The sequence below is a fragment of the Callorhinus ursinus genome, unplaced genomic scaffold (genome assembly GCF_003265705.2).
Source record: "Callorhinus ursinus isolate GAN/ISIS: 27379988/994484 unplaced genomic scaffold, GSC_fseal_2.0 scaffold5, whole genome shotgun sequence".
NCBI classification, from domain to species: domain Eukaryota; kingdom Metazoa; phylum Chordata; class Mammalia; order Carnivora; family Otariidae; genus Callorhinus; species Callorhinus ursinus.
The window spans coordinates 65,801,248-65,822,456 of NW_027397067.1; the positions used below are offsets into that span (position 1 = coordinate 65,801,248).

Genomic DNA, 21,209 nt, shown 5'->3' on the forward strand with positions numbered 1-21,209 from the left:
TTTAGAAAAAAAACAAAACAAAAATAGCAGCATTGTAGCAGATCTGTTCGTTGGACCTCTTAGTAAAGATTCGAACGACCACAGAATTGCATCGGTTGGCTGGGCTGTGTTTATGGGAATGTGATCCTGTGCTGCGAAAATGCTTTGCGTTCTTTCAGCTTCATTTGCTGTTCCACATAGGCCGTCAGGAAGACTTAGGTTTCTGAGCTTCCCTGGCGGGTACTTGGGACCACGTGGCTGAGTGCTAGCCAACAGCATGTGGGCAGAAACGATGTGTGCCACTTTCCACCTGGCCCCTAAAATCTCCCGCATGATCCCCCACTCGCTGTCTCTTCCTCGAGGTGTTCACCATCTACCAAGGATTCAGCGTACTCTGAGGTCCGGGGAGATGGTGGAGCTGCCGACAGTTCGTACCATGACAGACAAAAAAAGTTTAAAATCCTTGTACTAACTGAAAGGACACTGAGTCCCTGAATAACTGCATGGAGCAAAACTCCCTCCCCCTTCTCCACTCCCCTTCCGTGGCCCCGCCATCCCACGTGCCTACCCACACTGGGCTGCGATTTGCACAAGAAATAGATCTCTGGGGGCACCTGGGTGGCTCAGTCACTGAAGCATCTGCCTTTGGCTCAGATCATGGTCCTGGGGTGCTGCGATTGAGCCCCGCGTCGGGCTCCCTGCTCAGCGGGGAACCCGCCTCTCCCCCTCCCACTCCCCCTGCTTGTGCACTCTCCTTCTAATAAATAAAATCTGAAAAAGAAATAAAGAAATCTCTGTTGTGATGTGCAGTGTGGGAATTGGTGATTGCTTGTTACAGCGATAGGTCTAACCGGACTGACTCACACACAATACGCCTTTCAAAAGAAGCCCTTTGGGTCCTGGGTCTCCAAGTGGAACCTTCTCTGCCTTGCAAATGGGAGTGGAAGCGAACATTCTTAGGGAGAAATACTGGTTTCTCATTCCTTGCATTGCCACAGAGAGGAAATTTCCCAGGAAGGAAAAGTAAACCAGAAACTCTGATTTTTCTCCCAAAGGGAAGACTCATGATTGGTGAGTCAAGGAAGGAACTGAGCTTAGCCCTTGTGAAGCCCATTAGGTCTCTGGAGAGCCACCTTCTGGGCTCTTCCCCATGGTAAGCTTAGAGGAGTAGACACTCCTGTCCTTGCTTCGCTGTATCAATGACTAGGGGAGGTCAGTCTTTCAAATTCTGCGGTTCTGTTTTAGGACATCTACGTGACTACACTCCTATAACATATCTTCCAATCCATCTTTTCTCAAGAATGAAGCTAACATTTTTATCTCTATCTAACAACTGTATCTTTCACTTGGCTCCAAACTGAGGAGGAAAAGGGGAGAGTGATTTATTGGTCCTCTAAAATCCAACAAAGATTAGGAAAGTAGCTGTTCTCTGTAGCAATGGCTCAAAAAAACGAGACCAACTTCGAAAAATCATTTTGAACAACAGGAGTCGGGGACATTTCAAAGGATTTGCAAAAAAAGGGGGGGGCAAAAAGGGCCTGAAACGAGGGGCAAGTTGCGACAACACTAGCTGGGACCCCCCTCTTGCTAAACAAATTTAAATCAGCCTCACTTCTGTCTTTTATATTTAGGATCTGAGATTTCATTAGAGCAAAGAGTTCCATGCCCAAAGATCATTTGAAAATCTGATCTAGACAATCTCGGAGGTACCCTGTAGCCTGCTGAGCTTACATAAGGATTCCAAAGTTCCATTTCTGTACCGTTTGCCAGTGATGGTGGTCTCTGGCAGATGCGGACAGAGACTGGCTGGAATGCGAAGAGACGTCTGATGGTTGGCTTCTAGATTAAAGGCCTTTTGGAAGCAAAGAAGGGATGCATCCAGGTGATCTCAAGGATAGTGGTGCTCAACCTTTCTCTCTGTCTTGGGCAGAGCTTGACTGTCTCGCCCGAAGGGAGGAAAGACTACCACCAAAACCCCAGCTAGACCAGAGAGAGAGTTGAAGAGTGTTCCAGCCGCAAGAGGCGGAAAGGGCACACTGCATTTAAGGAACTGAGAGGAGGTCGTTGGGAAGTCATCACGGCACTTTAGGGGGGAAATTAGTTTCCTAGGGCTGCTGTAACAAATCACCACAAACTTGATGGCATGCGACAATAGACTTTTATTTTCTCACAGTTGCGGAGGCCAGAAGTCCGACACCAAGGTGTCAGCCGGACCACACTTCCTCCGAAGGCTCTCTGGGAGATTTACTCCTTGCCTCTCCCAGCTGCTGGTGACATCGGGGGTTCTGTGGCCTCCTTGCTTCAATCTCTTCCTCTGTCTTCACGTCACCTCCTCTGTGTCCGTGTCTTGCCCTCTTCTGTCAAATATCCCCTGTGTGCCTCTTTTTTTTTTTTTTTAAGAGGAGGGGAGGGGCAGAGAGAGGGAGAGAGAGAATCTCAAGCAGGCTCCATGCCCAGCACAGAGCCCCAGATGGGGCCTGAACTCTTGACCCTGAGATCATGACTTGAGCTGAAATCAAAAGTCAGACGCTTAACTGACTGAGCCACCCAGGCATCCCTCCCCTGTGTGCCTCTTAAAAGACACTTGTCATTGGATTCAGAGCCCACCAGAATAACCCAGGATGATCTCCTCATCTCAAGATCCTTAATTACATCTGCCAAGCTCCTTTCTCCAGACGAGGTCATATTCATAGGTTCTGGGAACTCGTACATGGACGGACCTTTGGGGGCCACCATGCAACCCTCTGCAGGGGGCATAGCTGAATTTTGAGGACTATGTAATAATCAAACATTTGAAATAATGTTTGAAATAATTTGAAATAATAAACATAATGAAATCACCTTAATTGTTTAAAGTTTATTTCTTCATTTAAGTAATCTCTACACCCTCAAACTCACAACCCTGAGATCAGGATGAACATACTGTTCCGACTGAGCCAGCCAGGTGCCCAATATTGTCTTAATTTTTTAGCCACAGAATTCCCCTGCTTCCCTGACCCAGAGTCTTGCTCTGTATCTGGTGAATAGCTTTAATAAGCCTTTCCAAGATGGGTAGGTCTGATTAACTGCAAAGCTTTTATTTTGCTGAATACAGAGTTTTGGAGCCAGAGCTAAAGTGACCAAGACAGAGGGGGCTGGAAGACCCCCATGGGGAAAGGATGGAGAGAAGGCAGGAAGCCAGGTGACAGCTCAAGAGAATTTAGGTTATGAAATGGGTCCATTCCTTCAACAAATCATTTATCCCAAGAAGGCTGCGCATGCCAACCTTTGCGCCAGGTACTGGGGACGTGAGAGTGAACACACACAGACTCGGTCTCTCCTCTCAAGAAGTGTCCGGACTTACTGATCCCTCTGATGTTCAACGCCAACCCTCTTCACCTTCTTCCCCCCAAATTTTCAGCAAAATCCACACTGCTTGCTCATGCTCTGGAGACGAACTTGAGGGAGGAGATGGGGGGAAATAGAGGCTTGTTCCTGGGTTGGAATGAGGCAAAGCCAGAGACTCTTCCAGAAGGCCACATGTGGTTTACAGGCGCTAGGGGCCAACCAGGGCTTTTCAGGCGTCCAGCATCTGCCTCCCCTTCTGATGAAGCAGGAGCGCTTTGATTTGCCTTTGAACATGACTACTCCCCCGTTGCAGAGAGTCTTAATGGGACTGCCAGTCAGATGTCTTCCCTTCAGTTCCTAGTCACGGGAGTCACAAGGTCAAAGGTAGGCCAGTAAGACTTGGGAATGGAACCCTAAGGGAGGAACGCAAGCGTAGAATAAAAAATGGAGCTGATTTGGCCCAGCAGATGTGGTTCAGATTCGTTTCTAGAATCCCTGAATCCCTAGTACCCCTTCCATGCCAGGTGGCTCAGCAGCCCCTTGGGATCTGTGAGGTACTATATATCCAATAAATTTTCTTTCGCTGAAGCTAACCGGAGTCGTTTTGGGGTACCTGTCACCAAAGAACCCTAAATGGTGGCAGTGCTAATCCCTCCTACCCAGTGAGAGGTCTGGGCACCCACGGGTGTTGAAGGCATGCTGTGGTGACAGATGCATCTGACATCCTCAGAGCCGGGTTTGCGACTTCTGCATCACGACAGTTTTGATCAAAATCTAAAGTCTCCCTTCAGCTAACCGTGATTGCCCTTAATTAACAAGGACACGCGCTGTACCAGTGCCAGGCCTCAGAAAAAGGCCAACAGGGTGAGAGAGAAGAGAGAGGGATCAAATTCATCTAGGTCAGATGAAAGCTTCCAGTGACAACTTGAGCTTAATAAACATTTCCCAGGTGATCCTTACACCTTGCACCTGAATTTAATCCCACACTCCCTGGGGGTCTTTCTGGCCCTGGTGACACGGTAGGGGGTCTCTCCTTTCTAAGCGCGTATGCATTTGTACAGGCCACAGGGGAATTCCTCAGGGGAGACAAAGCTAAATTTATACCTTCCATTAGTCTTCCGGTGTTCTCACCTGCCTTCAGTCCATACGGAGTCTCCTTTCGCCCCAAACACAAGTATCACACCCCTTAGCTGATAACTACCCATTGTAGACAGAAGCTGCTCGGCTGCTTTTTAAAAGTATCTTAACTTTGAATCCAGTTTTCCCAGGATCTCCAACCTCCTCTAAATCCTCTTTCAGGGAACTAGGATTCCCCTGTATTAACAAGAAGTCCTCTAAGACTCCTGGGAGACCGGACCTTTAGCTGTCTCCCTTCACTGAACAGGTCAAATTCCTACTCAACCTATCAACCCGTCCAGTAGAAAGAACACACCCTGAAGACAGGGAGCTGGTCCTAATTGCATTTGCCCAAGCACTACTCAAGAGACACCGAGTTTTTATCATAGATATAATTTATATAAATATATTTGCATAAAAATATATTTTATATTTGTAATTTATATATTTAAAAAATAAATTTTTTCCCTTTGCAAATCACAAGGCAATTCCCCCTAGGGATGAGAGAAAGCTAATTTATACCTCCAACTCAAGTTTCCGAACGTTCTGCCCTGCCTTTGGCCTGGCAAGAAAAGAATCTTCTGTTGTCACTTCATGCCAGATGCTGGACTTTGGTTTCCATAATGGCAGGGAAGTCGGAGAGATCTTAACTCAGAGCTGGGTTCAGATCTAGTCTTTGGCACCGTGTAGCTGCTCGACCTTAGGTGCCTTAACCACTCTGAGTCGGAGGTTTCCTGACCTAAGAAATGGGGATAATACTCCCTATGTCACAAGCGGGTTCCCAAACCCAGCTGAATAGCAGAAACTTTAAAAACACGCAGCATGAGAGCGATGCAAGAAACGTGCGCCCTTAAAAAAAATCCCAAGTGACTTTCCGGGACAGGCAGACTGGGAAGCATAGATTGGAGGCTTACGTTGCATGAGGCAGAGAGTACCTGGCACATTTGGGACCCAGGTGTGCCACTGAAAACAGGATTCTCCCCTACCGGAGTTGGGAGGGTAAGGGGACCTTACCCTTATGTGTGGAAAACCATTCTGGTCTTTCTCCATACGTGTAAGGAACTACATGACATGATCCTTTCCCCTAACCCCAGGGACACTCTGGAGAGCAAACAAGTCAACCGGCAGGAAGCACGTTTTCTCCACCCCGCCTTCCAAGATCCTAAGAGTGTAAAGTCCAAACAGAGAGGATTAGATTTTTCCCAAGGTGAAGCTTTGCTATTAAGTTAATGCTGAGAATTTTAAAGGGGAAGGGACCTCAGGAACAGAGTCGCCATGAATGAACGCGCTGGCAACCGGCATCGCCTACTCGGTCAGTCTTACTCAAAGGCAGCTTAGAACACAGTGATACTGGCGATATGCTGTCCCCTGAAATAAGCAGGATCATTCCTTTCTTTCTGGAGTTTCTCCAATACCAGGAGAGGGGTGCAGCACTGCTCCTGCTCGTCATCCCTTGTGATGAATGAAGAGGGCCCAAGGCCTGGCATACAAATGTGGATGGTTCATGCTCAAGAAAGAGAAAGCTCACTAAGGTCATGGCACCTGTCTTCTAGTCTCTAGGTTCTTCTGTGGTAAGGGGATTAAACTCCTTCTGTAGGGTTCCAGGAGTCGGACCCATGGGCTACAGAAATGCCATAAAGCACACTACAACTGGATAGGACTCCTAACTCGATGGCTGTTAAAATCAAATCCCAGAGATTCTGCTTCCAGGAATGAATCCTACGGATATTCCCCGAGATGTGAACAGAAGTAGGTACTAAAACAGGCTGTGTCACTGGAAGAGCAACAAATCCTGGACACTCCTAAATGCCCGAGAGGGGACGGGTTCCAAAAATTACGTCGTATCTAAAAGAGGCAGCTGAGTAGGTACATGGAAACGTAAGGCAGGCAACCGTCAAGTTGTACATTTTAATTTACAAGTTTTACCGATAAAAAGGCTTGGTTACAAAAGGGGAAGCTCTTTATACAAAATAGGGATTTTTATTTCACTCATTAAGAGAATCCACTGGCACGTCTTGCCTCACCAAGTCAAACCTCAAATAGCTTGCTTAGCTGAAATTATCCCCAAAAGACAGGTCATCCAGACAAAATTATCAGCTCCCTAAATGTGTTCGAGAAGAATTTAGTGAATGTTTTGCCTTGAACACAGGTATTCTGAAGAATACTTGTAACCCTTACCAAAGCTACCTCCAGCAGGCAGGTGAAGTGTTAAGAGGGCATACAAGAGTGTCGAGCTCACTTACCGTGAGAACCTTCTCACACACACAGTTTCCGCCCCTGTATGGTGAGTGCGCATGCGACACCACAGGAATAATGGCTTCTAAAAGTTTATAAGTAAATTTTATTGTGGCCACAGGTCAACAGCAAAAACATACGACAGTTAAGGTTCAGATTCTCTCCGCCTCCCATTTTATCATATAAATTAAATATGGAGAGGTACCCACACACTTTTATTAAAAACGAGCTGTTTTCAAATCCCCACTTCCTGGGAGAACACACATCGCTACCGCTTAAGGGTGGGGCAAAGTAGAGTCATACTGTTAGAGCACAAAGTTTCCTGAGAAGAAACCAATCAAAATGTTCAAAGCCTTTCTAGCGGACTCCAAGTATGGTGGCCACCACTCAACACTGCTCCTGGCAGGCTGCTTTCGGACTAAAAACATAAAATAAGAAACTGTGAAACACCAAAGCCTTCAAAAAACTTTATTGGGGGATAAATAAGCCTAGCTCTGATGGGAAAAGCCCACCTATGAAAAAGAAGTTGTGGGTATTTACGCTGGTCTGACGTACATTCGTGACTTGTACATTCACGGCTCAAAAAAAAGACCCTCACGCACAAAATGATTCTTAAAGCCATCACAACCCAAAGTTAGGGGATTCAGCTAGATTGCGCTTGTATTAGCTCTTAAGATATGATCTCTGTACAGAGGAGCTCACCTTCCTCATGATTAAATGAAGCACGTGGCCACTAAAAGGGGAGCGGGGTGGGGGGGGAAACAGACAATTTAAATAGGGTATAAGGTTCTCCTCTCCACACTATTCAATGAACATGTATCTAGAAGGAGAATGAAATGTGATCAATGCCCAGGTGTCTCTCAAAGACAGCGACTCCCTGTGGCAAATGCGATTTGGAACTTTTAGCACAACACAATCCAAACTACTCTGGGTCCACACAAAACCAGTATGCCCTACACAAGATGCAAAGGGATTATGCCCACCACAGTTCACACCTAGCCCCCCTGCAGCTCCACTATAATTTTCATCACTTAATCACTTAAGGAAAAAAAAAACTGCCTAGCAACCACCCTCATGCCTCATTGACACCAATCTGTGGCCCTGGCTGACACAGTGGTGCTTTTTTTGTTATAAGAAACATCTGTAGAGGTGGCAAATGGTTGCACCTGACATCAGGTCACAGCAATTCCAAAAGCTGACGAAGCTCTCCATCCGCTGGTCCGGTCTTCTCCCCTAATTGTTATAGTTCTGCCACCAAAGGGGGGAACATGGTGGACAAGTTCTTTGTGACCAAGCCTTGGCAGAAGTCAATAAATAAGAGAGCTTGTCACAGGCAGAACCATTTTATGGGCAACCTCCTCTAGCTGCAAATGCGGGGGTTGGGAAAAGAAGGGGGGAGGCGTGTGTGCGAGAAAGAGGTAAGAGTCCCTTTGTCAAGGGTTTGGTGACCCAACCCCACATGCCCTGCTTGGCGCCAGCAGACCGGGACCTGTCAAAACCCAATATTCAGACAGAAAAGGAAGAGAAGACACCAAAAAAATATAGTCAGTTCTGAAATTTGCACGGTTGATATTTGTTCTTCCTAGCAGTAAGGACTTGAATGAGAATCACGAAACTTGAGGAACACTTATATTTTTCTTCAGGATTTAAAAAACTGTGTCTTGTACTGAAAGACTACATTCAGTGTGGGTCGGGTCCGACAGCGTTCGCTAGAACTCAGTTGTTAAGCACACCCAGCACTGGGAAGAAACTTCATCTGAGCGGAGTGGCTGGTGGGCCGGCCCGAGGCCGCTCCTTCACTGGTCCCCAAGCCGAAAGCCCTGTCCCCAGTTATGTCTCCCGCCTCCGCCGTTCTGGTCCGCAGCTCGCCTCATGCTAGCAGGGGGCACACCGAATCCTGACACCCCTCCTCTCCTGCTGGGCAGCCAGCGGTACCTGGAGTCGTGGGCGGGGGAGGAACAAAGGGAGAGAAACAACACCATCACTTCCATGAAGTGATCTGACCACTCAGTGCCTCTTCCTTTCTTGCTGTCCCCATGCCATCTGTCTCACTCTATTACGTCAGTCCGGCCAATGGAAGGCCAGGGACAAGGGCTTACTTAACTCTGCCTTTTCACAGCACTTTGCTCAATGCCCTGGCCGCAGGCGGTACTCACTTTTCGGGTTCCTTAAATTTACTCCATTTCCAGCCGAATTCACACTCTAAAAAAATTTGTTTTCTGATTACAAAAGTAATTCATGCAGAACAGTATGGAAACAAAAATATTACTCCCACAAGCCCAACAACCAGAAAGAGCCACCTATATATAGCATTTTGACGTATCTAAATACGGATCAAACTGGATCAAAGCATACAAAACAAATGCACGTGCAAAAGACAAAGCCACAGCCTGAGTGTCGAGGCCCACAAGACATCTCCCAGCCGTGTCCCCGAGGGGGACCGGAGATGCCCACTCTGTGTCTTGGGAGTCTGGGCTGGGTTTCTCATGTGAATTCCTTATCTCCCCTCCGACAGCATTCTTTCCATCTCCAAGATGGTGTGAGAGCTGAAGCCCCCAACGGGCACACCCCATTTCCCACCTGACAGATTAATAAGCCAAGAATCACAGAACAGCTAAGAAAACTTACACCCAGGTCTGTGCTCTCTAGCGTTTTGCCCTCCCTTGACTCTTAGTAAACTGAGAATGTGTTTAAACTTATTCCACTTAGTGGCTCAGTCGTTAAGCGTCTGCCTTCGGCTCAGGTCATGATCCCAGGGTCCTGGGATCGAGTCCCGCATCAGGCTCCCTGCTCAGTAGGGAGCCTGCTTCTCCCTCTGCCCCTCCCCCTGCTGGTGCACAAGCACTCTCTCTCTAATAAATAAAATCTTAAAAAAAAAAAAAAAAAAACCTATTCCACTTAGATCCTAATGTTTACTTGAAGTGTTTACTTAATGTGTGCTTGAAGGCAGAGACCACCACCCAATACCCCTGCTCAAACCCCCTACGGCACCAAGAGCAACCTGTGAGCGGTGACTTGCCCGTGGCAAAGAGCCGGCCGAGCGCGACCACCTCGTATGGCGGGTGCTGCCTGGGCACAAATTCACCTCCACTTACCACAACCCTATGGGGCAGGCACTATTATTAGTATCCCATTTTAGAAATGAGAAAACCAAGGCAAGACTGACGGTCAGGATTCAAACCCAGGCAGCCTGGCTCCAGAGCTGGTACCTGCACCACTCCCTGCACTACGGGCCTCGAACTGCAGCTGAGGGGACACATGGGGCACCATTCAGGCGACAGCAGTTCGTGACAGGAGTCCTCATTTGTTTACATCATCCCTGACGCCTTCGTGTTGTTCCCGCCGAAACCAGACAATGAACCCCTTTCAAACAGAAAAATAACTGCGTGCAGAAGAGGATCTACTTTTCTAACTGGAACGCAGAACAGCGATCTTAGAATTCTAGAACTCCCATCTTCTCTTTTAAACAAACACAGCTTTGTCTTTAAATCAAAATGTATCTCCAACTCCTGATTTCTCAATATCCCTGATGTTCCGGGACAATAATATTCCTCCAAAGTGTATAATAAAATAGAACACTTAAAAAAGGGCTGTCTTGCTTTGCTTCGTACTATAAGACAATATGGAAGCCATCTCCACTGCTTAAACGGATAGTGAAATTAAATGCAAGTAATTAGTACAAAAAGACACCCAATTACACATAATCAACAAAAATTTATGGTAATTTCAAAGCAGCTACTGCTTTTGCAAAGAGCTACATTTTGTCATCTGATCTTTATGCAAAATTCAACAGAAGGGCTTTTCCACCAACAGAGAACACTCAAATGGAAGGCAGGCTCCAGTGTGCCCTGGATTTTGCCGCTAGAATCTCATATACTTTGTTGCCTGCAAATGAGAAATATCTCCAAGCCGGTAAGTCAGAAATATGGCCATTTAAAGTAAAAGAACTGTTGGCTACCCACCAAAGGACCAAGTTGTTTTTTTTTTTTTTAACTGATGCATCTGCCATCTGACTTGATAAACCTAGATCAAAAATCCAAACCTGCTGTTATCGTGTCCTTTGATAATTAGAAAGCAGATTGGTCATTTGTTTTTTTAGCCTGAAGGCAACTCAAGGCTCAGAAGACAAACAAGTTTCTTTCTACGCACTTAAAAATAAATAAATAAATAAATAAAATAACAGTGTACTTCTCTGTTTGTATGTTATATTTCACAGAAGAAGGCTTTCAAAAACCTACCCCTGACTGACAAAGGCGGTGGGGGGAGAAGGGGCCTCCTCAAGTTTTACTGCTCTCATTGACCCCTCGGAAGAATGACGAACCACAAAACATTAAAAATGAGCAAGATGTGTGGAAGGGTTGTTTTCTTGAAGCTTTTCAATGCAAGCCAGGACTGCATGTCCCCGACTGGGGATCAGGCACGGTCGCCGGGCAGGCTGGGACACCCGGATGGCAATTTCACTGGTCCCTTCTTCAGCTGCCTTTTGCTTCCCTGACAGAATGGCCAGCTACTTTCATGCTTCAGTGTGTCAGCCCCTCCTCTGGCTCGTAACGCCCCACCCCAGCCCCAACGTTAGGAGCAAAGCTAAGAGCTCATATCTATCGGACACCCACCACCCCGCGGCCAACAGCGGACCGTACCACCTGCAGTGGTGGGAGACAGGGTGGCCCCTCAACTCACAGATTTGCAAGGTGAAGCTCGGAGGTTTTATCAAGTCACTCCCCCCCACCCCACCCCGATGATCAAAACTGGCAGAGGAGGGAAAGGGGATTCCAACCCAAGTCTGTCTCAGAACCAAAGCAGTGCCCCCAGCCTCCTCACTCGAGTGAACCCTAAAAGCAGGCAAAGAACCAGCACACACTCCCCGGGTGCTTGGACTGTACGAACCTCAAGTTTCTCACTTTCACTCTGAAAAGTCCCCCAAATTTTCTGTTCTATAATAGCTCACAGAAAAAGCTCTGGAATTGCTAACCAATGGGTGAACAGAACCCCTTTGCCTCTTCTCTGGCCAAACCTTGTGTAAAACTGATGCTGGCGCACAGCGGCCCACACCAGAGCCTCGCACAGTGCCCCGCCCGCCCATCCGAGCTACTCTGTGCCCAGTGTCGCCTGCCGTGGGTCAGCAGCAGCCCCCAGCTGAAAGGGCTCCACAGGGACGACCGAGCTGTGGCTTTGATCCCTGGCTTCCTGGGACTGTGTGACCAGGGCCAGTCTGTCGGCTCACATCTCTCCATCTGCCAAAGACATAAATGCTACCCCTCGTGGAGTTCTGAGGAGGATGCCTAAGACACGGGCAGTAATACGGCTGTTCAATGAGAAAACAAAACAAAAACAAAAAAACACTTACAAAAACTGAGGCGTGGAAAGAAAATTTCTTCCTCCCAAGTCCATCGGGTATCTGAACATCAGGAAGAAATAAAGATGTCCAACAAGATTTCCAATTAGCTCATTGATTACCCTGCAAACAAAGAGCCAAATTAGTTTGAAGCCCTTCAAGCAGTCAAGTGAGATGTAGCCAGTAGTACCCAGTAGGCCAGGGAAGAGAGCCCTCCTGGCAGCCTGTTTCTGGTCCCCGGGAGCCTGTGACAGGCCCACAATGAGCCCTTTTGTAGTCTGCGCAGCAAAGGTATTCCGAGGGGAGGGGAAATCGGTCCTGCGGGGGTCTGTGCTCTGCGAGACCAGATGCCCTCTGACAGCTCTTTCAAGCCCCAGCTCATCCTCCAAATATTGTTTTTGCTACTTCCTGCCTCTAGAGTAGGAAAGTTACAAGGCAAGCTTCTGACCGCTTCAGTCATAAATACCGTGTTTGCAAACCCTGGGCAAATCAGAAGGGTGGCAAGAGAGAAGCATGGGAATCGGGGGGGAGGGGGGCAGGGAACGCGCGTTTCCCCATTCCTGGAGCCACACACTTCTCCCTTGCCTCCTGCATCCTTGAGTGTAAGACATCACAGAGATCACTTTGTACAGTTGACCTTTGCCTTGTAATCCTAAAATAAACATTGACCTTTGGTTTTCCCAGCGCTTACATAGAGGCCACTTCAAGGTTTTATAGATCCACTCCTACTATCACGTATCCTTCTGTGTCTTCTCCTGCCACAGGCGTCCCGTCAGCGACAAATCAACATTTGCAGCTACTCCCAGACTCTGCCCTTCTGGGCGGAGGGGCGGCTGTACCACGCTCAGAACTTGCTACGCTCAAAACAGAGTCTGTCTGCTCAATTCCCTCATTTCTATCACTACACGGCAGACGTTAGGACCACACAGAGTTGCTATGTCAGACATATTAAGAACTGATACTATTAAAATCTGTTAAAACATTTAAAGTATTTTGTAGCATAGGAAGTGGGAGTTCACAGAACAGTTGCATCTTGATATCTTCCTTTTAAAATTCTGACTGGATGCACTGAAGGTTTTCCTCTCAGCTCCAATTCCAGTCTAGAAATCTGAGCCTATCTGGCTAAAACTTCTGTACTATCAAACCACTTACAAAACTACTTCCCATCTGAGAATTTGCATTTCGATGACTGGCGAGCCGTCTTCAAGGCATCCTGGAAATGCCTCAAGGGTAAAAAAACATAGTAATTTTACACAGAGTTCTTAGAGGAGTCAAGCGTGGACACAAATTAAATTAGTTCCTTGTTTGCTCAATCTGGACAATGAATCCAGAAATATTTATTCAAAAACACATAAATGGAAGTACACGGTACCTAATGATGAGCTAACAAAATAATCATTCAATGCTAAATGTGCTTAAAGCCCTGCAATTTAATCAGTTACATCAAAATGAAATTACAGTTGATCCTTGAACACAGAGCTGAACTGTGTGGGCCCACTTATACGTGGAGTTTTTTCATTAGTATAGTACAGTTCTGTAAGTGTATTTTTCTCTTCTTAAGATTTTAATAATATTTTCTTTTCTCTAACTTACCTTATTCTAAAAATGCAGTATATAATACATGCAATAATACATTATAACTTAGCAAATGCGTTAATTGACTGTTTATGGTATCAGTAAAGCTTTGGTCAGCAGGAGACTATTAGCAGTTAAGTTTGGGGAGAGTTAAAGAATATACACTAATTCCCAACTATGCAGGAGCTTGATACCCCAAGCCCCCACTATTCAAGGGTCAACTGTATTTCCTAAGTATAAGGTCCCAATACATCAATGCTGAACTTCTTTAAAGTTTATAAAGATTAGAGAAGGAAGATAAAGAATAATGGAAGTCTTCTAAGAATTTGTTTCCAATTAAGTAAATCTACTATCACTTACGAGCCTCCGATGATATAGTTGAATCCAAGGATAACCCAAGGTAAATAACAGGCCTAGGAAAAAAATACACACAAACATGAATAACCACACCTAAAAAGGATACAGCTGCTAGGGGGCTGGAATGGGTAAAGATATACTGATAAGAGCTTTATATAAATCCTTTGGAAAGTCACTGCAAAAATTTCTCAAACCAATCTAGCATTATTGTACTTAAAACTTCCTATCTAAAATTATACTTAATGAGGGGCGCCTGGGTGATGCAGTTAAGTGTCCGACTCTTTGGTTCTGGCTCAGGTCATGACCTCAGGGTCATGGGATTGAGCTCCGTGTGCTCAGTGGGGAGTCTGCTTGAGATTCTCCCTCTCCCTCTGCCCCCAACTTGTATGCTCATGCTCTATCTAAAATAAATAAATAAATCTTTAAAAAAATAAAATTATACTCATTCATATATTAGTCACTGGAGAGACAAAGTACTTTGCCCAGGGTCAGATACAATACATGCCCCTCTGAGTGAATATTAACAGAGTTTCACAAAGGAAATGGGTGTCCTATGGACGCTGATGAAAACATGACCCATAAGAGAACCACATTAAGACTCCAACTAGGAAACTGCTACCTACGAACTAAAAATACCCCATCCTTTTAGGTTCCTCTTTTGCGTATTTCACAAAATTACTCTGAATTTTTATCTCATTACACACTGATGCCCTGAACTAATACTCTCCCCAGTGAGAAAGCTCTCCAGCTGAATTCAACATTTGAGCCTCTGACCAGACCAGATTCAACGCATCATACCAAGAGGTAAGGAAGCTGCAAGGAACTTCATGAACGAGTAAAGAAAGGGTTGTATATAAAGAACTTGGAAGGCAGAATGCAGTAAGTACTATAAGAGAAACATAACATATTGCAGAGCCCAAAGGCAAGACTAATTCCAGGCAGGAGACCGGGAAGTATGTTCAGTCCCAACTCAAACGAAGAACAGGTAGGATTTACAAGAGGAAGAAAATAAAAAAGATGTTCCTGGTGGAAAACTGTGAGCAAAGGCACTAAGGGAAGTGTTTGGGGACAAAAACTGTTGTAGATAAAGCGTAAAATACGTTACAGGGAATGATAAGAACAGATTTTAAGAGACTGCTCCCCATTAGTATCTTTCCTTCCCCCTCTCTATCACACACACAGACATGAGATCGCTCAGGGTCACATGCCTGAGGGGCCTGAAGCACAGAGGGAGTGAGAACAGTCAGCAAAGGATTCCAGGTTGGCTAAAGACAGGCAGGGGACTGAGCCGGGGAGAGGGGCCTGCCTATGGTACACTGCTCTGCAGTGACCTCTTCTGGACGAGTCAGAAAGCGCATCTCTGAGCTGAAGAAGGATTTTGCCGAGACAAATGAAAAGGAAATTTTTCCAATTACGCGAAAGTACCTTAAATCGTGTTCCAAACCAAAATGACACAATCATGTCTCTGTTCAGCTGGGCCCAGACATAAAGTACTGACATGATCAGAGGAATCATCAGCAACTGCAAAAGAAGTCAACATGTAAAAACAAGGCTCCACAGGCACTTCAAACAGGCTCAGCGGGAATCCTTTTTTTTTTTAACCTCTCCCCTACAAACAAATTCTCATATGGCTATTCAAAAACCAAAAAAGAAATTCAATGATCAGAATTACCAACTGATCCTTTCAGTTAATCAATTATACAATGCATGCTACAAAATCCTGGAATAAAATACAATTATTTCAGGTGTATTCAGAAATATCAGGGTCAAGCTTGGTTATTCGAAAAAAAAGAAGGCAGTAAAACTTTACTTACTATATATTCTCAATTAAAAAAAAATACACATCCACATAATGCATAGAAAATACTAGAGAACCATCACTCTCGATGCACAAACATAACAAAAAAGCCTGAAATGAGCAAGGAAAGTAACGGTTTAGATAATTCATATAAGATGTTCAAAACAAAAGTTGTTGTAATTCTATAGTTTCAAAATGCCACATAATTAACCACAGGGTCAATGCAATCTAAGCTTCTTCTCTCAAAGGCCACTAATTGTAAATCTGAAACACATAAAAGGGCAAATAGTTTCAAGGGACACTCACCTGCATATCCATCGCTAAGCCAGTAATCTTGGTTTATAAAGTTAAAGATCAGAAACAAACAAAGCATTGTGCACCTCACATCAGCTCATTTCATTCCTGTGTTCTGAAAGAAAACCCTTATTCTCGAGTTCAGGTTGTTTAAAATATCCCAGAACACCAAGATATCTAATAATCTCCACTATGAATATTCCGTTATACCATATGATGACCGGGAGATGCGAGACGTGAACTCCTCCGGCATGTGCCTCAGTCGGCCCCCTTGCGTCCTCTTTGCCTTGCCCTGCATCTTAGCATCTCATCTTCAACTGGAAGACGGAGACACCTGTGCCCGGAAACAAATTAAGGATTCTACTCACACCCAGGGCTCCACAGCATAGTTGAGGTCCAGAACAATTTTTTTTTTTTTTTTTTTTTGCCTTCCCTTAAAGGAGGGGGAGGGCATCCAAAGTGCCTCATGTCCTGGCTCCTGGCCAAGCTTCAATGGCAGCTAAGCCCCAGAGCAATGTTAAACTCACCAACTGGGCACAGACTGAGCCATCGTGCCCGCTCTGCTGCCCTCACCATCTGCACAGGTTCGCAGGGGCGCCTGGGTGGCTCAGTTGGTTATGCACAGGTCCGCAGCTGGAAGAGAGCCGAGCAGGCCGCCCCTTCCCAGAGCCAGGGCCTTACACAGGGACCGAGCTACTGTGTACACCCCAAAGACAAGGACGGCAGCGAAGTCAGAAAGGGATGCTGCTCGTAAATTAATTTTCTGAGAAGGAGCACAGATTCCAAAAGCTGTCTCATGGCACGAAATCTCTTTGTGCTGCAGTCAACAAGCTGTCACACATGAGAGCACAGAACTGGGGACAAGAAGAGGGACAGCAGTAAAATTCAACCAAATGTGGAAAACCCCACAATGGCAAGAGAACGCCATCACTCAAGGGCTCTGTGATTTACTACAGCTTTAAAAACAAACTTGAATTATTCGTAATGATTAACTGTAGCAAACAAAGACGCAAATACTATAATTTGAACTGTTGTACAGAATACTGTCTACTTCCCCAAACCTGCAAATAATGGTTTATTTCTGGCCCCAAACAACAGACTAAAGGATACCACGATGCAAATCCAGTTAAAGAGGAGCATGAATAAATAGTCTGCCGGCCTCCCATCAAAAGCTCCTAGAAACAAAAATAAGCCAAATGTCATGGTTCAGAATTTCAGAACAAAGTGATTCCTATGTAGAGAAATACTTCAAAAAGTTACAGAGAAAGCCAACATGAGAATATTTTTAAATTTCTCCTCTCAAGCAAAGAAAATTTTTTAAAACATCTAAAACCATGCCCGGGGCCACCTGGCTGGCTCAGCCGGTAGAGCGGTAGAGTGTGCGACTCCTGACCTCGGGGTTGTGGGTTCAAGCCACACGCTGGGTGCAGAGATTACTTAAAAATACACTCTTTAAAAATAAATTAAAAAATATATAAAACCATGTCCTCAACAAAGCCTTGAACTAGAGTCCACTGAGCAAGGCTAATCTGTGTTCTCCTAACTGAATTCCAGTAAGGAACATGCTCCCCAACCACCGCAGGCTAAGAGACCCACGGGGAGGAGAGTCAGTTCCACGGGCATCTGCGATCCCAACCCCTGAAGACCTCCCACCAGTCGGCCTCTCCTTCCTGGCTCTCCTCATGACCTGACGACACATCTGTAAAGGGTAATCCTTTCCCCCTCCACTAGACCATAAGCTCTGATGCCCCCGGAGGAGCCCATCTGCCTTGCCTACCATCGTGATTCCTCCAGCATGACTCTGCTGGGAGGTTCTTACTGTTGTCGTTAGATACACACACTACCACTGGGTCTGACACTGGGCTTTCCGAGAAGATCCGATCTCCTTCCAGCTTACATTCTAGCAAGGGAAAACGATGCTGAAAGAGAGGAGGAATGGGAGCACAGCCAAACCTTCCCATAGGCTCTGACTCTTCACCTTCAGGGAGGTAGAAAGGAAAGACCCCCTTTCTACAGATGAGGACAAAAGCTACATGACCAGAGTCACACTGCTTGTTAGAAGCAGGGTGAACTCTAATTACTAGTCTAGTGCCTTCGTTACTACACCATATACCAGACTCTGTCTCAGTTCTGGACAGAATAATCAACACTGGTCTGGCTCTCCCTTCTCAGGGTGATTCCGCGTGCCTTCAGCTGGAAGACTAGAAAAGAGGCAGAGATAAGAAACAAACGACCGTAAGGTCACACTAGCTCTCTCTAATAAATAAAAAATTTCTTAAATCTTGAAAGAATAAAAAATAAAAATAATAAAACAAGTGTCTAGCAGAAGTCTCTCCTTCTTTCCCCAATTTCTCCCCTGGTATCTCAAAGGCACACTTTAGCCCCAGTGTTAAGTATGCTTAATCGTAGGGGATCCCTATGGATGAATCAGAGGTAAAATTCTAATAACACTTCTGAATTTTAGTAACAGTTGTGCTTCTTTTGATTTGGTTCCGGCTTTGTGATTTGTTTGTTTTTTTTAAAAAATAAACGACCAAGGTGGGACTTAAACTCACGACCCTGAGATCAAGAGTCGCATGCTCTACCTACTAAACCAGCCAGGCACCCCACTGGCTTTATGATTTCTAAGGATTCTTTGGATTGAATACTTTAACTATTATAATCACATAAACTACAGTACTGTATTATTTGACAAGTTTGCAACTGGAAATTTACAAATTAACTGGTCTCAAACTGCAGTCTTCCAGTTCAAAGCAGAAGCCTTATAAATAAGCCAACACTGCTGTATACTTAATTGAGTCAGGTAGGAAAATGCGCAGGTGGCAAGCATTTTGTCAGGATGTTAACATGAGGCTGTATGGGGCAGAGAAGACTGGGGATCAGTGAACCTGGGCTCCAGTCCTAGCTGTGTCATCTCAAACAGGTTTATGACCTTCGGGGCAGGTCACCACCTCTCCAGACCATTGTTTTTTTGTCTGTGAAATCTTATTTTACAAGGACAGGCCTCAAAAGTTCCTCTCAACAGGAATGTTCATAGCAGCCTTATTCGTAACAGTGAAAAATGAAAACAAGTCAAACGTCCATCAACTGATGGATGGAAAAACAAAACGCGATAATAATTCTGTACAATGGGGTCTTATTTCACAATAAAAAGGAATGACGTGCTGATACGTGCTACACGGAAGAACCTTGAAAACACTATGCTAAGTGAAAGAAGCCAGTCACATATTGCATGATTCCTTCTGCTAAGAACTGTCCAGGGGCGCCTGGGTGGCTCAGATGGTTAAGCGTCTGCCTTCGGCTCAGGTCGTGATCCCAGGGTCCTGGGATCGAGCCCCACATCGGGCTCCTGGCTCAGCGGGGAGTCTGCTTCTCCCTCTCCCTCTGCCTCTCCCCCCGCTCATGCTCTCTCTGTATCTCTGTGTCTCAAATGAATAAATAAAAAAAAAACTTGTCCAGAAGAGGCAAATCTAAAAAGTCAAGAGTAAATTAGTGTTTGCATAAAAGCTTAAGGGGAAGATGAGGTTCAATAGAGATGGGGAGTGGCTGTTGATGGGTACAGGGTTTCTTTCTGCGGTGATACAATATTCTAAAATTAATTGTAGTAATGGCTGCAAAATTCTATGAAAACACTCACCCAATTATACACTTTAAATGGGTGGAACTGGATAGCATTTGAATTAGAGGTCAATAAAACTTTAAAAAATGCCTCTCGGCTCTAGAACTTCAAAATGCTCTGTGACTGGCTAGTAGGGAAGGGGGGGGAACATAAGAATTAAAGCAGACAAAAGAGATCAATGGGCTAATAATCCTGCAGATTGATCTTAAGTGTTATTCAGGTCTTACAAATTATATTACCTGACTAGATAGTAGGGAAGGGTAAATGGGTTCCAGGATGTCAAGTAACCAAGAGAAAACAATTTACAAACAAAATGTGGTCATGAAATTATTGTAATTTACATTTCATAACAGATTTACGATTATTTTTTAAGTCCTTGGGTTTCAGAGGTAAATATTAAAATATTTACTGATAAAACGCTATCATGTCTGGCATTTGCTTCAAATAATCAGGGGTACGGGGACAGACATGAATAGAGATCAAATAAGACCAGCAATGAGATCACTGTTAAAGTTGAGGAGGTAGGGGCAGTTGGCTGGTTCAGTCGGTGGAGCATGTGACTCCTGATCTCCGAGTCATGAGTTCGAGCCCCATGCTGGCTGCAGAGATTACTTAAATAAATACCTTTTTTTTTTTTTTTAAAGGTGAGCTATAGTTAAAAGGGGGTTCATGTAGACATGCAGACACACACTACAACATGGATAAAAACCTTGAAAACATTCTACTAAGTGAATGTAGTCAGTCACAGAAGGACTCATAAAATGTCTCAAATAGTCAAATCCATATGCACAGAAAGCAGTTCAGAGCTTGCCAGGAGCTTGGAGAAAGGGGGGTGGGGGATGGAGGGGAACTGCTTTGGGTTTTGGGGGGTTGATAAAGACGTCTTGAATTAGATAGCAGTGGTGGTTGCCTAACACTGCAAATGGACTAAAGACCAAGGAACTGGGGCGCCTGGGTGACTCAGAGGTTAAACGTCTGCCTTCGACTCAGGTTATGATCTCAGGGTCTTGGGATCAAGCCCCGCTTTGGGCTCCCTGCTCAGCAGGGAAGCTGCTTCTCCCTTTCCCTTTGCCTCTCCCCCTGCTCATGCTCACTCTCTCTCAAATAAATAAAATCTTAAAAAAAAAAAAAAGACCACAGAACTGTACACCTTAAAATGGTTAAAACTGTCATTTTTTTGTTATGTGAATTTTATCTCAATGAAAAGGAAAACAAAGGTTCATTCACCTTTCTCACCACTTCTGTGTATGTTTGAAATTTTTCCATAACCAAATGTTTAAAGACCGGTCATGAGTCATCCGCACTTAGAGTTTACTACTGATGTAAAAACAAAATTACTCCAACAGCTTAATCCTCAATGAAATTATATCAGAGGAGTAGAATGCGAAGCAAGTCAGCATCATTATTAGGCCCAACTGGGACAGGGGAGAATAAAAATCACGTATTCTGGGGGCTTTAAGGACCAAACCGAGATGTGGTGGTGAGAATCCTCCTTGTCAGTTTTGGCTCTGCCCAGACACTTCACCTCCCTGAATAAGGGGATGGGCTAGGTCCCTTCCAGCGGTAACAGTCAA

The 21,209-nt window shown here is 45.2% G+C and overlaps 1 protein-coding gene across 4 annotated transcripts in view; it reads right to left on the reverse strand.

Annotated features, from left to right (window-relative positions):
• DERL1 (derlin 1) overlaps positions 1–21,209 on the reverse strand; it is a 47,742-nt gene that overhangs the window by 14,130 nt on the left and 12,403 nt on the right. The window contains exons 3-8 of one of the 4 annotated variants that reach the window (XM_025871061.2): positions 17,127–17,191; positions 16,029–16,055; positions 15,350–15,445; positions 13,928–13,980; positions 12,005–12,115; positions 2,101–3,719 (exon numbers count right to left, since the gene is read on the reverse strand). In XM_025871061.2, the coding sequence (XP_025726846.1) occupies positions 3,677–3,719; positions 12,005–12,115; positions 13,928–13,980; positions 15,350–15,445; positions 16,029–16,055; positions 17,127–17,191 (395 nt within the window). In that variant the 3' untranslated portion in view covers positions 2,101–3,676. Of the gene's footprint in view, positions 1–2,100; positions 3,720–6,740; positions 8,593–12,004; positions 12,116–13,927; positions 13,981–15,349; positions 15,446–16,028; positions 16,056–17,126; positions 17,192–21,209 lie in introns of those variants that run through there. The other 3 variants (XM_073893177.1, XM_025871059.2, XM_025871060.2) reach the window with 3 other exon arrangements.